Consider the following 13133-nt stretch of genomic DNA (forward strand, 5'->3'; position numbering starts at 1 on the left):
AGACAACAGCGTGTCTTATGCTAAAATTAGTGTTGATATGCAAATGTTTAGGTGCCTGAGGATTATGGGTAGTCTTTGTGTTGATATGCTCTGTCTGTGTTTGACAAAGGAACTGGTTTTATTTAAAGCTTATTAACATACAATTTATTAAGTCTATTGTATGTTACTGTACTTGGAGGTTTGTGTTTTATCACAGTATTAATGATCCTTTGTCTTGTGTTTTCAGAATGCCGCAGTAACCAGCACTGATTTGATCAACAGAAAGCTCAAGGAATATATATCCATGAGGTAAATACATGTTATATACTATAGGGGCCAGCATGTCAGTTCTGTGCCAAGTCCTACTGATCTTGTTGCACTGTTTGATGGTCAGATGTGGTAATTTCACAGTGAAAGTGTAGATTATTTATTATTTAAACAATAAATACAGTTTACAGTAGTTTTAGTTCTTTAAAATGTGTACTTGGTGTGTACAAGGTGCATTGACAAGGCTTTCCATACACAATTTAATATTTTACTTCACGGCACAATAATTCTTGTTTTATAATTTCTAAATACATTTTATATGTATTTGTGATACAATCCTGTCCTTTAATATAAGCAGTCAGATATATGTACTGTACCTTTATTTTTACCTACTCAGAAATACACTGTTTGAATGTACCAAACAAAACTCAAGTACATCCACAGAACAACATGAGCATTTATAGCAATAAATAAATATTTGTAAATATTTTCCAGCTTGCTTTTTGAGAGTTGTTAAACAAGTTGCTAAACGCAAATAATTCACCTGCTCAATAGAAAGGGCTGCAATTGGTTCTAATGCGCTGGTGCTGTTCCCCGATAAGTGACACTGATAAACAGATGTGGTAATCACAGCTGATCCACAACAGAAGTGGTGGAGAAAAGTATTGATATAACAGCCCAGAGGAGATTAAACGCCATGCCAGCAGGTCAAACAGGCCACAGCGAGAGAAATGGAGTTTATTTTTATTTTCTCTATAGCAGTGAAATAGGGGATTCTTTACAATTTAAAGTTTGCCTGTGTTGTAAATAAAAAAATTGCCTTACTAGCTTTTTTGGGACCAATACTGTAATTGATTGAATCACTTTTGTTTTCTCTAAAAAGTCAAAATTATTAAAATGTGAAATATGAATTATTTATACATTTGTATTTATACGTTTTTTTTGTTTTTGTTTTTGTTTTTTGCTGTTTACCAAGAGAAGATTTTTAACACATTTTTAAACACAATATGTTTTGTAACATTATATTATTTTTTAACAATTTTGGCAGTACATGCGTTTTAGTTATTATTTTGCAAGAGACTATTATTCAGCTTAAAGTGCAGTTTAAATGCTTAAACAGGATAATCAGGCAAGTCATTGAACAATGGTTTGTTGATAATAGCTTGAAAAAATTGATTTGTTCTGTCACCATTAGGGGTGTCACGATTTCGATTTTTAATCGAAATCGATCAAAATTTATGCTCAATTTCGATTATCGAATCAAAAAATAGAATCGTCGATGCTGCCACGCCCTCATGTCACGTCAGCTTGGCTTGCCAAGCGGGAAAAAAAACAGGCTTGTTGAAGTGCTTGTTAAACTGCAGAAGCAGGAGATCCGTCGAGAGAACTTAAACCCTCTCCTCTTTCAATGAAGTCGCCGGTGTTTAAGCATTTTGGATTTCCAGTGAGTTATGTTGACAACGTTCGTGTTGTCGACAAAAAAAACACAGTTTTGCAAGCTCTGCTATGTACGTATTACGTACGGTTCGTCCGATAGACAACACCGGCATCGCGATCCTCCGCCCGCCCCCGTTGCAAATCCGCTCACGAAAAGTTCACAATCAGGCCCTGTTTACACTGTCTTTGTTTTTATATGGCATTTTAGAACGACAACGATTTGACATCCACAGTGGCGTGTGGCATTTCTAAGCAGCCCTCCTTCCTCTCTACCTCTGAAAATGCACATCACGTGACCACACAGATGCACATACAGCCATGCGCTCGACACAGCAGGTCCAGGCAGTCAGAGGACTGCTTCAATCTTTCACTCACTTGTACTTAGTCATTTTAGCGAACACCTCAGATACTGTTGGCTGGTTCCTGTTGGTTGTGCGTCTTTTTTACCGACGCCATTATAACGACACAGATCACTGCCTATTTCCGAGTCCTGCAAAAAAAGTGATTGACAGGTGGTAATTATGTGTGTATCTTGCCTTTATTCATTTACTGTATGATTTGTTTATGGGTAAAACAAAGACCACGCAGGTCAGGTAGTTTAAACGGTAGGCTACAAATAATTAATTGGTCATTAATTAATTAATTATTCATAACTGAAAATCGAATTGAATCGTGCCTTTAGAATCGAAAATGTAATCGAATCAAGGATTTGGAGGATCGTGACACCCTTAGTCACCATACAAAAAATTCTTAAGGGGGCTAGTAATTTTACCTTAGCTACTATAAAAAAATGGCATTTATTTCAGCCAAACAAAAACTAATAATACTTTCTCAAGAAAAAAAAAAATAAATATAAGAAATAGTTCAAATTTCTATGCTCTGTTAAACATGACCAGTGTTGGGGGTAATGCATTACAAGTAATACAAGTTTGTAATAATGACATTAAGACAGACAGGGTAAGACAGACACTGCCACTAGCCACTTTGGCTGATTGGAAATAATTTTTAAATTGTAGTTTTCTTAAAAGCAGGGTTCAACAATAAAGATGGCCCACTATTTGAGCAAATGTGATCTCAGAATCGAGAAGCAGCACAAAAATAACTGTGTCCTGACTAACTGTGTCTAACTGAGCAAAAGAAACAGGTGAATACAGAATGAGGGGGATGATCACTCCCACACACGGGTAAAAAGTCTGTGCATTCCCGTTTACTTGCACAAAGCAATCGTGCCTAGAGGAAACACAACTAGTGTGATTGATTCTCTTTGAAATAGACTGGACAAAAAAAAATGACCATGCACCCATTGTGCTGTTGCTTTCAAGAGCTCAAGATTAAAATGTGCATATAAGATTAACTTCCCGTTTATGTATAGTTTATGTATAGGGATCTGGGACCTTTAGCCAGGACAGATTACTGTGCATATTTTAAATACATGACAATAGTTCTTTTTTTAAATGTCTTTTTTTTTTTTAAATACAAGTTTTGTTGAATTGAAAAGTGTATGTATACAGATATATTTTGCTTCTTTGACACATTTAAACTTTGTGGCTAAGAAATAATTATTTATTTTTGGTGTGGTCAGAGATAAATTTGGTAAATTCTTTTTGGTAAATCCATTTTTAGCCTTGAAAAGTCATGTGAAATAAAAACTATATGCAATGCGATATGCAATAAACACATTAACTCATGCACATTGAGCAAGCTCATAAACAACACACACAAAAAGTGAAATGAATGAGGACACATTACACATAACACAACATCTAAATCAAGTAATTTTAGCATGTCAAAGTCAAATTTATGCATATAAAATATATTTTTCCAAAAACAAGTGTGGCTTGTGAAAATGGCGAGTGGCTAGTAATGTTGGAAATCTACTAGCCACAGTGGCTGGTGATCAAAAAAAGTTAATGCCAAGCCCAGGTAATAACATAAGTTTTTCTAAATAACGGGTAAAGTAACGCATTCATTTTATAAGGTAAGTCATAATAGTTGAGTTTTTTTTAAAAAATGTGATACAAATAACTTTTTAGTTTACTTAATTCACTTTTAAAAAATAAATTGCCGAATTAAAATGAACGTTGTCACAGTGAATCCCACATACAATGAGAGAATGCAGGAACAGACAGAAATGAAAATGGCAGTGCCTTCTTACAATTCTGCGGTGGAAATATTCTCATTATTTTGAACTCATGGAAGAAAAGGAAAAGAAGATTGTCTGAATGGAAAATGATTTTACTTCAATAATAAGACAAAAAGGACAAAAGTATCCAAAGCATTCCTTTAAACCTTTATTAATCTGTATATATATATGACATGTAAAGCTCTAAATTCAGGAAGTTACATCCTACATCAATTTTTAATGTGTTTTTATTAAAGGTAAAAAGGTTACACGGTGTGTGTTGTGCAGAGCTCCTCTATTTAAAAAAAGATCCAAGCTTCAGCCCCGTCAGAAAAAGTCATACAAAAGTGACTAAAAATTAACGTAACGCATTACTTACTATAAAAAGTATTGCAACTAGTTACTTTTCTGGAAAGTAACTCAGTATTGTAATTAATGCATTACTTTCAGAAGTAACTTTCCCCAACACTCAACATGAATTGGTAAATATTTGAAAAAGAAATGCATTTTCCCAGGAGGGCTAATAGTTTAGCCTTCAACAGTATATGTTGCCATGTGTTAGCTTGCCTTGTGTTTAGTGTCCAATAATGAGTGTGTTTTTGGTAACAGTGCACCCAGCAGTAAGACAGAACCATCGCCAAAGACCTCACGGCAGTCTCTCAGCATTAGACAAACTCTGCTTGGTGGCAGCAGTAAGAGTCAAAGCCCCTACTCGCCCAAAAATGAACAGGACAGGAGTAAAGGTAATTAGGAAATAACACTGAAACCCATCAATGTCAGTGAAATGTTTTTCTGATGTCAGCGTTGTGTTTCAGATGACTCTAGTCCTCCGAGAGATAAAGCTGCGTGGAGAAGAGGTATTCCAGGTTTAAAGAAAAAGCCACAAGATAAGAGGCCTGCTGCTGGCGTCACATTTGGAGTACGACTGGATAACTGCCCTCCTGCGCAAACCAATAAAGTAAGTGATTTAAACATGTCATTAGTTATGTTTTCATTAAAAAATGTGAATTAACTTTGTGCAAAACTGGAATATCGCATAAAAGATGTGTGAATTAAGTAGCGTTTTCATCCAACGAGTCAAAGAGAACAAAATCATCACTTCCTGATTATCTGGCTCTAAATATCAACAGTAAAAATGGAATTTGCTGTGGTAGGAGAAGCTGCATCAATCTTTTCTTATTTAATAATTGACTTGCATCACAGAAGGTGTAAGATGCAGAGCACAAACGCTCTTGACAGTTCTGGAGGTAATTAATAAAATAATAACTTTAAAATGAATGACCAAAATTCACAAAAACATACACACACACACACACACACACACACGAACACACACACACACACACATATATATATATATATATATAATATATATATATATTATATATATATATATATATATATATATATATATATATATATATACACACACACACACACACACACACACACACACACACACACACATATATATTCACAATGTGCTCAGCCTGCTGGTTTGTCCATTTACACACATTTTCCTCATTCCATGATCTCTTATAACAAAATCACATAAACTTTTTCAATGCGCATATTGGAATTTGTTCCGTGAAAGTGTTTCCATCATAGTTTATGCACATCTTTTTTTTAATAAAAAATTTTATAATAAAAAGTTTAACCTACTCGGTTATGCGCATATGTTTTTTGACATTAAATTAAAAATGTAAAAATGTATGTGCATCTTGGCGTTTCCTTCAACTGTTTTGTTTTCATGAGCACATCAAAAATCTGCATAAAAGAATCATTACATTGTGACAAAGTTAGGGTAGTTTATTTACAATTCAAGGTAAATATTAAATCTATTTAATTTTTATCATAACAAATCGAAATTCAATTTTGATTTTGGCCTCCAACGAACATGAAACGAGGTAAAATGATTACTGCGTGACATTCTACCCCTTTCAGCAGTCCACATTAATTTCTCTGAAAAGTCCAGTATCACGTGGAATCATGTAAGATAACTTTTGAAGCATGAGATGTTCTTGATTTGTTGAAGTGCCATTCATTCATTTATGTTTTCAAACTCTTCAAAAAAAGAATTTGTGCAGAGTCGAGCAGAAAACATATGTGGTGTCATTAGGTATGGGGCGGTTAAGGATTCTGATGGTATGATAACCTTGGATACAAATATCACGGTGTTATGGTATTGTGATCACTTCTCTAAAATAATAATTAAAAAAAATTAAATGTTGTTTCAATCAACTGTTTTTTTATGCGCATATCCAAAATGCGCATAAAAATAGGTGGATGGAAACGTAGATACAGTCCATGGGGAAATACAAAATTCTATACCATTCCAAATGATTGGGAACAGCTGTTTTAATCAGCTCAACAGGTGAAAATTTTAGTCTCTCTGCTGTTGGTTTGTGGACAGTCATGGCTAAGACAAAAATCTATACCCTTTAATCATATTGCCCACTGATTAGCATGTTAAATGATCATTATTATAATTTTGACTATCATAATCAGGATTATGATTCCCATATTTACGCAACCCTAACATAAAGTAGTTTTTGTGGACTAATTGTCATAAATGTCATTAATGTCTTCATGTGTAATAAGTGATGCATTTTTTTGTTTTTTTTTTAAATACAGAATAGAATTCCCTGCTGTTTAATTTATTCATTTATTTATTTATTCATTCTTTTTTTTTTAAGGTGACATTATTTATTCATTTATTTATTATTTAAAGGTGACATGACCTTCTTTTGACAGTTTTTGCTTTTTTTTTTTTTTTTTAAGAAATGCGCTAATTGCCATCTGTGTTGTAGTTTGTACCTTTGATCGTGGAGGTGTGTTGTAAGCTGGTGGAGGACAGAGGGCTGGAGTACACAGGCATTTACAGAGTGCCTGGAAACAACGCTGCCATCTCGAGCATGCAGGAGGAATTAGACACTAAAGGCATGACAGACATCGATATCCAAGATGACGTGAGGAAACATCTTTTCTTGTGAGACAACATATGAACTGTTGTACCATAAAGGCAGTCCTGATCTTTATGCTTTGATTTCTTTCAGCAGAAGTGGCGCGACCTCAATGTGATCAGCAGTTTGCTCAAGTCCTTTTTTAGGAAACTTCCTGAACCTCTGTTTACTAATGGTGAGAATTATGTGTAGAATAGATGTCTCTTGGTTTTTTACAAAACATGGATACAACTATGTAGTCTGTTTTACAGAGTGCATTTTTTTATGAAAGCTTTATGTTCTCCTCTGGTGGAGAAATGACTCCTCCTAGAGGACAATTTTAGTCATGGTCATGAACAACTAGTACATATATATGTAGAAATTTTAAATCAAGACTTAAAGATTGTAAGGATTTGTTCCTTTAATACTTTATGAAGTAATAAAATGTAATCTTAGTGTTAAGATTTGTGCCAGGAGGAAGATTCATTGCTATACTAATGTTTTGAGTTGAAAGATCATGGCTTTTAGATGTCTAATCATGCTTTATTTTGTTGTGGTCATAGAAAAATATTCCAACTTTATTGATGCCAATCGAATGGAGGACCCTGTTGAGCGGTTAAAAGCACTAAAGAGACTGGTATGGTTTATCTAAATGGTTACTATACTGAAATTTGCTAGATTGGGGAGAAATCTTTCAATGAGCAATAGAGTTCTCACCAGGTTTAAATCATATTTACTGACTTTACCTCCTAGATTCATGAGTTACCAGACCATCATTATGAAACACTCAAGTTTCTCTCTGGACATCTTAAAACAGTTTCAGAAAACTGCGAGAAAAACAAGGTATGAGCTTTTGGCTTGTTCATTTATCCTGAATGTATTCTACAAACGCTCACATTGCATGAATTCTTGAAAGTAAATCATCACTTTTATGAAGATTAAACGTTAAATTATACAATTCATAAAGTGTGTTATCATTAAAGGGATTGCTCACACACACAAAAAGAAAATTTACCCACCCTTGTCTTGTTGCAAACCTTGATTCTTCTGTTGAACACAAAAGGAGGTATTTTGAACTATGTTGTAACCTTGTAACCATTGGCATCCATAGTAGGAAAAATAAACACTATGGATGTCAATGTTTACAGATTTTCAACATTCCTTAATATGTCTTTAATCTGGTTTGAAACAAGTTCCTCAATCCCTTTTGCAGTTCTGCTTAATTTCACCTGTCACAGCTTGTCTGAATTACCTGAGTGCACAGATGCAATGTTAGTAATTACAGGAACATTTCAGAAGCTTTTCTTATGTTTAAATAGATGGAGCCACGCAACTTGGCCATTGTATTTGGCCCAACCCTTGTCAGAACCTCTGAGGACAACATGACGCACATGGTTACCCACATGCCTGATCAGTACAAGATCGTTGAGACTCTCATTCAGCAAGTAAGAACGTTTTTGTTTAATCTGTGTGTAAACCGATGCCAGACTTCTGCTAAAATTTGTCTGCTTTTCCACAGTATGATTGGTTCTTCACAGAAGATGGAGATGAAGAGCCAACGGTGAGTCTGGGTCATCTTGCCATTCTCTGAATGCATTTCTCAGCCCTTAAAGGGAAAGTTCCCCCAAAAGTTGACTCATTATTTACTCTCCTTTAAGTAGTTCCAAACCTTTTTGAGTTTCTTTATTCTCTTAAAAACTAAAGAAGATATTTTGAAGAATGCTGAAAAGCTGTAACCATTGACTTTCATAGTAGAAGAAACAAATGCTAGTCAATGGTTACAGGGTTTCTTCAAAAATATCTTGTTTTGTGTTTAACTGAAACAGCTTTGGAATAAGTTTTGGATAAGTAAATGATATTCATTTTTGGGTAAACTATTGCTTTAAGAAGCATCACCATGCTATCACTCTTCAAAACAGTAGTGGATAACTTAATATAAACACTCTCAAACTGTGATCTTCTACACATTTCCTTTAGTTTTCTTACAATCTTATTTTGTGTCACTTGAAATCCTCTCGCTGCATTTAATGGTGTTTATTGACATGTATGGCCACACTCGGACGGAATATAATGTCCCAAGCAGATTTCAGACCTGATGCATAATTTCATTTTCACAGAAGAAAAGCTGCATTACAGGTACTTCTTTATACTAGGGTGTGAGGCAACTTACTTTATTAAGGCTTCATGCAGCTTTGCATTTTATACAGAATTGATGAGAACTGCTTTAACTCTGTGCTTTAATAGTGAACAGTGTACAGGTCATACACTGCTCACCGTGCTCCATGTTTAAATGGCTGTGAATGCTGATCTTTTGAGTGAAATCCACTGCTACTAAATGCAAAATGGCTTTGTCTTTTAAAGCTAAGTATAAAATAAACTTAGAATTAATAAACTAACCAATTCCACTGTATATTTTGCGCTTCACTTCAGTGCAGTAACAGACCATAAACGTACAAGAAATTTACTTTAAAGAGCACCTATGATGAAAATCATCTGTAGGGAGCAAGTTTGGACAGAACTGTAGGTATAGTGTGTCCGCAGTTATATTAGGGGGATATAAAGACAATAAGTCACTTTTTTTACATTTCCTGATAGTAAAATAGGATCCAAATCTCTTCCAATTGGAGGCCGACCATAACATTACGCTGGAGTGTGGTTTCTCCGCCCACCGAATTGATTGACAGCTTTGTATTTACATGTCTTCGTAGTAACGTAGAATTATATAAAAAAATACAGGACGTGCACAAAGCAACTGGGATTAAAAGATCTGTTCAGCTTTCTGTGATTATCAATCATCATTAAATGTGATCAAGAATGAGTTTTTCAAGTTAAAACGTTTATAAAACAGTGCATGTTTATAATGAATTACAGCAATTTTACTGTTCTTTATCAGACAACAAACCTTGTGTAAGATCTGGTTCCTTCATGTCCATCACTGTGCTGTTTATCTGACAGAGCCAGGGATTGAGGCACACTCTGACAGGCACGTGGGAACGGTGGGCAGGGAGAACTAGCATTAAAGGCGTAGGCAACAAAAACAGCTACATCGTGTATAGAGCAAAAAATCCCATTATTCTAAAAGCTGTAATAAAAAATCTGATGGATGTTCTGAGCTGAAACTTTACAGACACAAAAGACTAATCTTAAATCTTGAAAATGGGGTAAAATAGGTGCCCTTTAAGTTGTGATTTACTGGATAAACATGATTGTATTGATTCAGTCACTTTAGGACAATGCAAACCCGCCAAAGCATTTGCATGGTGGTTGAAGCTTCCACTGCTCACAAAACACAAATTTTGCCTTGAAAACTTCAATTTGGTTCTAAAAAAATCTTTGATTGTTTAGAAAAACCCATACATGCACATGCTTCAAATGGCACTGAACAATTTGTTCCCCGTTTTTTATGCATATGAGTTTCACCTGCTTCAATTGTTTGTTTTTGTCAGACCACTGTGGAGCAAGAGAGCACAGTTCAGTCTCAGCCTGTACCCAACATTGACCATCTCCTAACTAACATAGGGCGTACTGCTCCATCGCCCGGAGACGTCTCAGGTAATTTAGTAATTTTTTTTCCTCAAAAGTTTCTGGATGTTATATAAATTGAATGTTGTTTAAAAGTTCAGTGTGTTCAAATGTTATTGTTTGTGTATGTTTAATTCTCTTAGTATATTTCAGATGATTGTTAGGCATTCATGCTTGCATTAAGATCTGTCAATGCTTAGAGCAAACGAAAAGCAAGCTTGTCTTGGTGCATATGTAAAAATGAACTATTTTGGCAATTTTGTACAGGTCAAACAGATTTGATAAGCTAACTGAAAATTGGATAAAATAGTTCCTGTGTATGTGAAGCTTATGAATCAACCTTATTTATTTGATTATTATTATTTTTGTTTTACTTCAGTCATTGTTTTTTGACTAGTTGTCTTTATTTCAATGCTATGATTTCTTCCGAACTCTCCTTTTGCTTTGGTTTGTATTGGTTTGAACCTCACTCATTGCCATCCCTCCCTAATGCTTTAGTCTCCGTTATGACTCCACTCCTCCTTTTCTTTCAGTTCTTTTCCCTCCTTACCTTTCTCTTGTGCTAACCCGGCATGTTCTTTCCCAAAAGAAATGAAAAAGTCAATGCTAAACCACCAAAGGTTTACACGTCTGACCCATCTTGTCTCTAGTGTTTTCTTCTCCCCTGTCCCTGTCCAGCACTGCTCACACATTACCCAATCTTGACACAGGCCAAGTGGGCGGCGTCTATCACTCGGTGATGTCACTGATGGACTCTGTAATGTCTGTGATGGACAGCTGGGACTGTAGGAAGAAGGAGGAGTGTTGTCCCCAATGTAGCTGCCTAGTCTGCAGAAATCCCAGATTCTTATAAATTGAAAGCAAATCCGGGACAAACCCAGCAGAAAACAAAAGAAACAAAAAAAGAGTGTCAGAGAAGTTGATATTTGTCATCGTCGTGTTGCACGTTTCATATCTTATAAGACTATTATTAACAGAGAGGATACAGAGCTGTGATGGTGTAATGTGTCTGAAAAGCCTCTTTGCTGTCTCTCGTTGTCTCTGAAGCTGACCGCAAGGAGTTCTAGCATGGTATGGTCTCCAGGATTTCATGTGGCATACACCGTAACTGTCATTGATAATGTCTGAAGGGGTGTGGTGAGGGGCTGAGACGGCTTAAACGATTACGCACCATTCGAAAGCAGTAGTGTTTCTCCATGGAGAGTAAGCAAAGGGGCTTTTGAGTGGTCAAGTAGCCCACCTTAAGGACTCGCTTCCTCTTCGTAGCTGCTTTACCACCTTAAAGCTTTGGCCCCTTTAGCCCCTTTCTGCCCTCCTGTCATATCTGACCCTTGTTGTCCCTTGTCATAGTCTCTCAGTGCTTTAATTCATTCTGCATCTCCATGTTTTGCACAGACGAGAGAAAAAACGTTCAACAAAAATGATTACACAGGTGACTGATTTCACCTGCTGCGTGATAGTGTGCACTAGCATTGATTGGAACTGAGCCATGTAACTTGCCATCAAACTTATCTGGTTACTTGGCAACAACCAATGGGAGTGCAGACTTTGGAGGTTGCATAATCCACCTCAGTCGGAATGCCTGTCAATACAGTACAGTTATGTGTTGACCTCAACTGAATTTTAGAATCGTATTAAAAACACCCTAAGGGTGCTTTCACACTAGCACTTTTGGTCCGCACCCGGGTTCGTTTGACTTGAGTACAGTACGTTTAGCTAGTGTGAACGCTGTCTTCTGAACTTGGGTGCACACCCCTGAAAGAGATGGTCTGGGGTACAGTTCATGCAAACTCTGGTTCACTTCTAGTATGAATGCAATCTTACTAAATAATGAAAGTGAACCCCCACTTGTACAACAAACGTTAGTCTTCATAACGTTCATTTGTGTGTGTATGTCTGTGTATCACCTATTTTGGCGACAAGCGGGACAGACCCAGTGCAAACAGTGATAATTTCTGTTTGTTTAGACCAAAAACGACTTCTGCAGACATCGCATCATGTTCTGGACATTTTTAATATATATATATATTTTTTTTTTTGTGGCAGATAGACAACAAAAGTAACAAAAGCAAATGATTCTGTTAAAACATAATTGACTGTGATAAGCGTATGTCCCCATTTTGCCGCTTTGCTTTCGTGACCGTCACCTATCAAACGCTGTACACAAAACAGCAGCTTGATGACGCAAGGGTACCGAGGTTCCAAATGTGTGAACTCAAACCAGCTAAGAAGGTGGCAAGGGGGGGCAATCGAACTTGGGTTTGGTCCAGCAAGTCTGAAAGCACCTTAAGATTCTTCCAAAATCTAAACAATTTAGTATAAAATGGGTTATGTGCACAAATGGCAGCAAAATACATAGTTATGCGTTTCACTAAGCCAATAATTAAAAACAAAATCATTGCAATTAACATTTTCAAGGTTTGTCAAATATGATACTTAGTGTATTAGAAAATCTCATAATGTCATTTAAACAACTTAGAAATTAGCCTACTCTCACTGTCTACACCAGATGCAAGCAGAGTGAAGTGGCTAAACTATAACAACTATAGTCAGTGATTCAAATTTCCGACATTAGACTGATGCGGTGTTGCAATTGTAACATTACAAGCACTCACTGTCAAGAACAAATGGATTAAGAATGATTGCATCTATGCAACATGAAATACAAGTGTTGTGTCTGGTGTAGACACTGTTCAATTTTTATCTTTATGCAAATAGCACAAGTAGCCTTGATTTTTCGACCTGGTCTCACCCCTAATACATAGCTGTTAGGATGTCCATCCCTGCTTTGGTGATGTCTGAGTTGGGAAAGAATGCCTGTAGACATGTTCTGCTGGCTCTTTGTGTGTTTGTCAGTTATTGGC

The 13133-nt window shown here is 36.0% G+C and overlaps 1 protein-coding gene across 27 annotated transcripts in view; it reads left to right on the forward strand.

Moving 5' to 3' along the window:
- The window catches only part of arhgap21b (Rho GTPase activating protein 21b), a 97298-nt gene that overhangs the window by 80689 nt on the left and 3476 nt on the right, over positions 1 to 13133 (forward strand). For 7 of the 27 annotated variants that reach the window (XM_087240497.1, XM_087240498.1, XM_087240500.1 and 4 more), the window contains 11 exons: positions 227 to 288; positions 4415 to 4548; positions 4621 to 4763; positions 6616 to 6774; positions 6865 to 6943; positions 7311 to 7384; positions 7501 to 7590; positions 8067 to 8192; positions 8267 to 8308; positions 10194 to 10299; positions 11317 to 11340. In XM_087240497.1, coding sequence (XP_087096623.1) covers positions 227 to 288; positions 4415 to 4548; positions 4621 to 4763; positions 6616 to 6774; positions 6865 to 6943; positions 7311 to 7384; positions 7501 to 7590; positions 8067 to 8192; positions 8267 to 8308; positions 10194 to 10299; positions 11317 to 11336 — 1035 coding nt within the window. In that variant the 3' untranslated portion in view covers positions 11337 to 11340. Of the gene's footprint in view, positions 1 to 226; positions 1431 to 2415; positions 2535 to 4414; positions 4549 to 4620; positions 4764 to 6615; positions 6775 to 6864; positions 6944 to 7310; positions 7385 to 7500; positions 7591 to 8066; positions 8193 to 8266; positions 8309 to 10193; positions 10300 to 10979; positions 11341 to 13133 lie in introns of those variants that run through there. The other 20 variants (XM_087240491.1, XM_087240490.1, XM_087240492.1 and 17 more) reach the window with 4 other exon arrangements.

Source organism: Danio rerio, chromosome 2, assembly GCF_052040795.2.
Source record: "Danio rerio strain M-AB ecotype USA chromosome 2, GRCz13ab, whole genome shotgun sequence".
NCBI classification, from domain to species: Eukaryota; Metazoa; Chordata; class Actinopteri; order Cypriniformes; family Danionidae; genus Danio; species Danio rerio.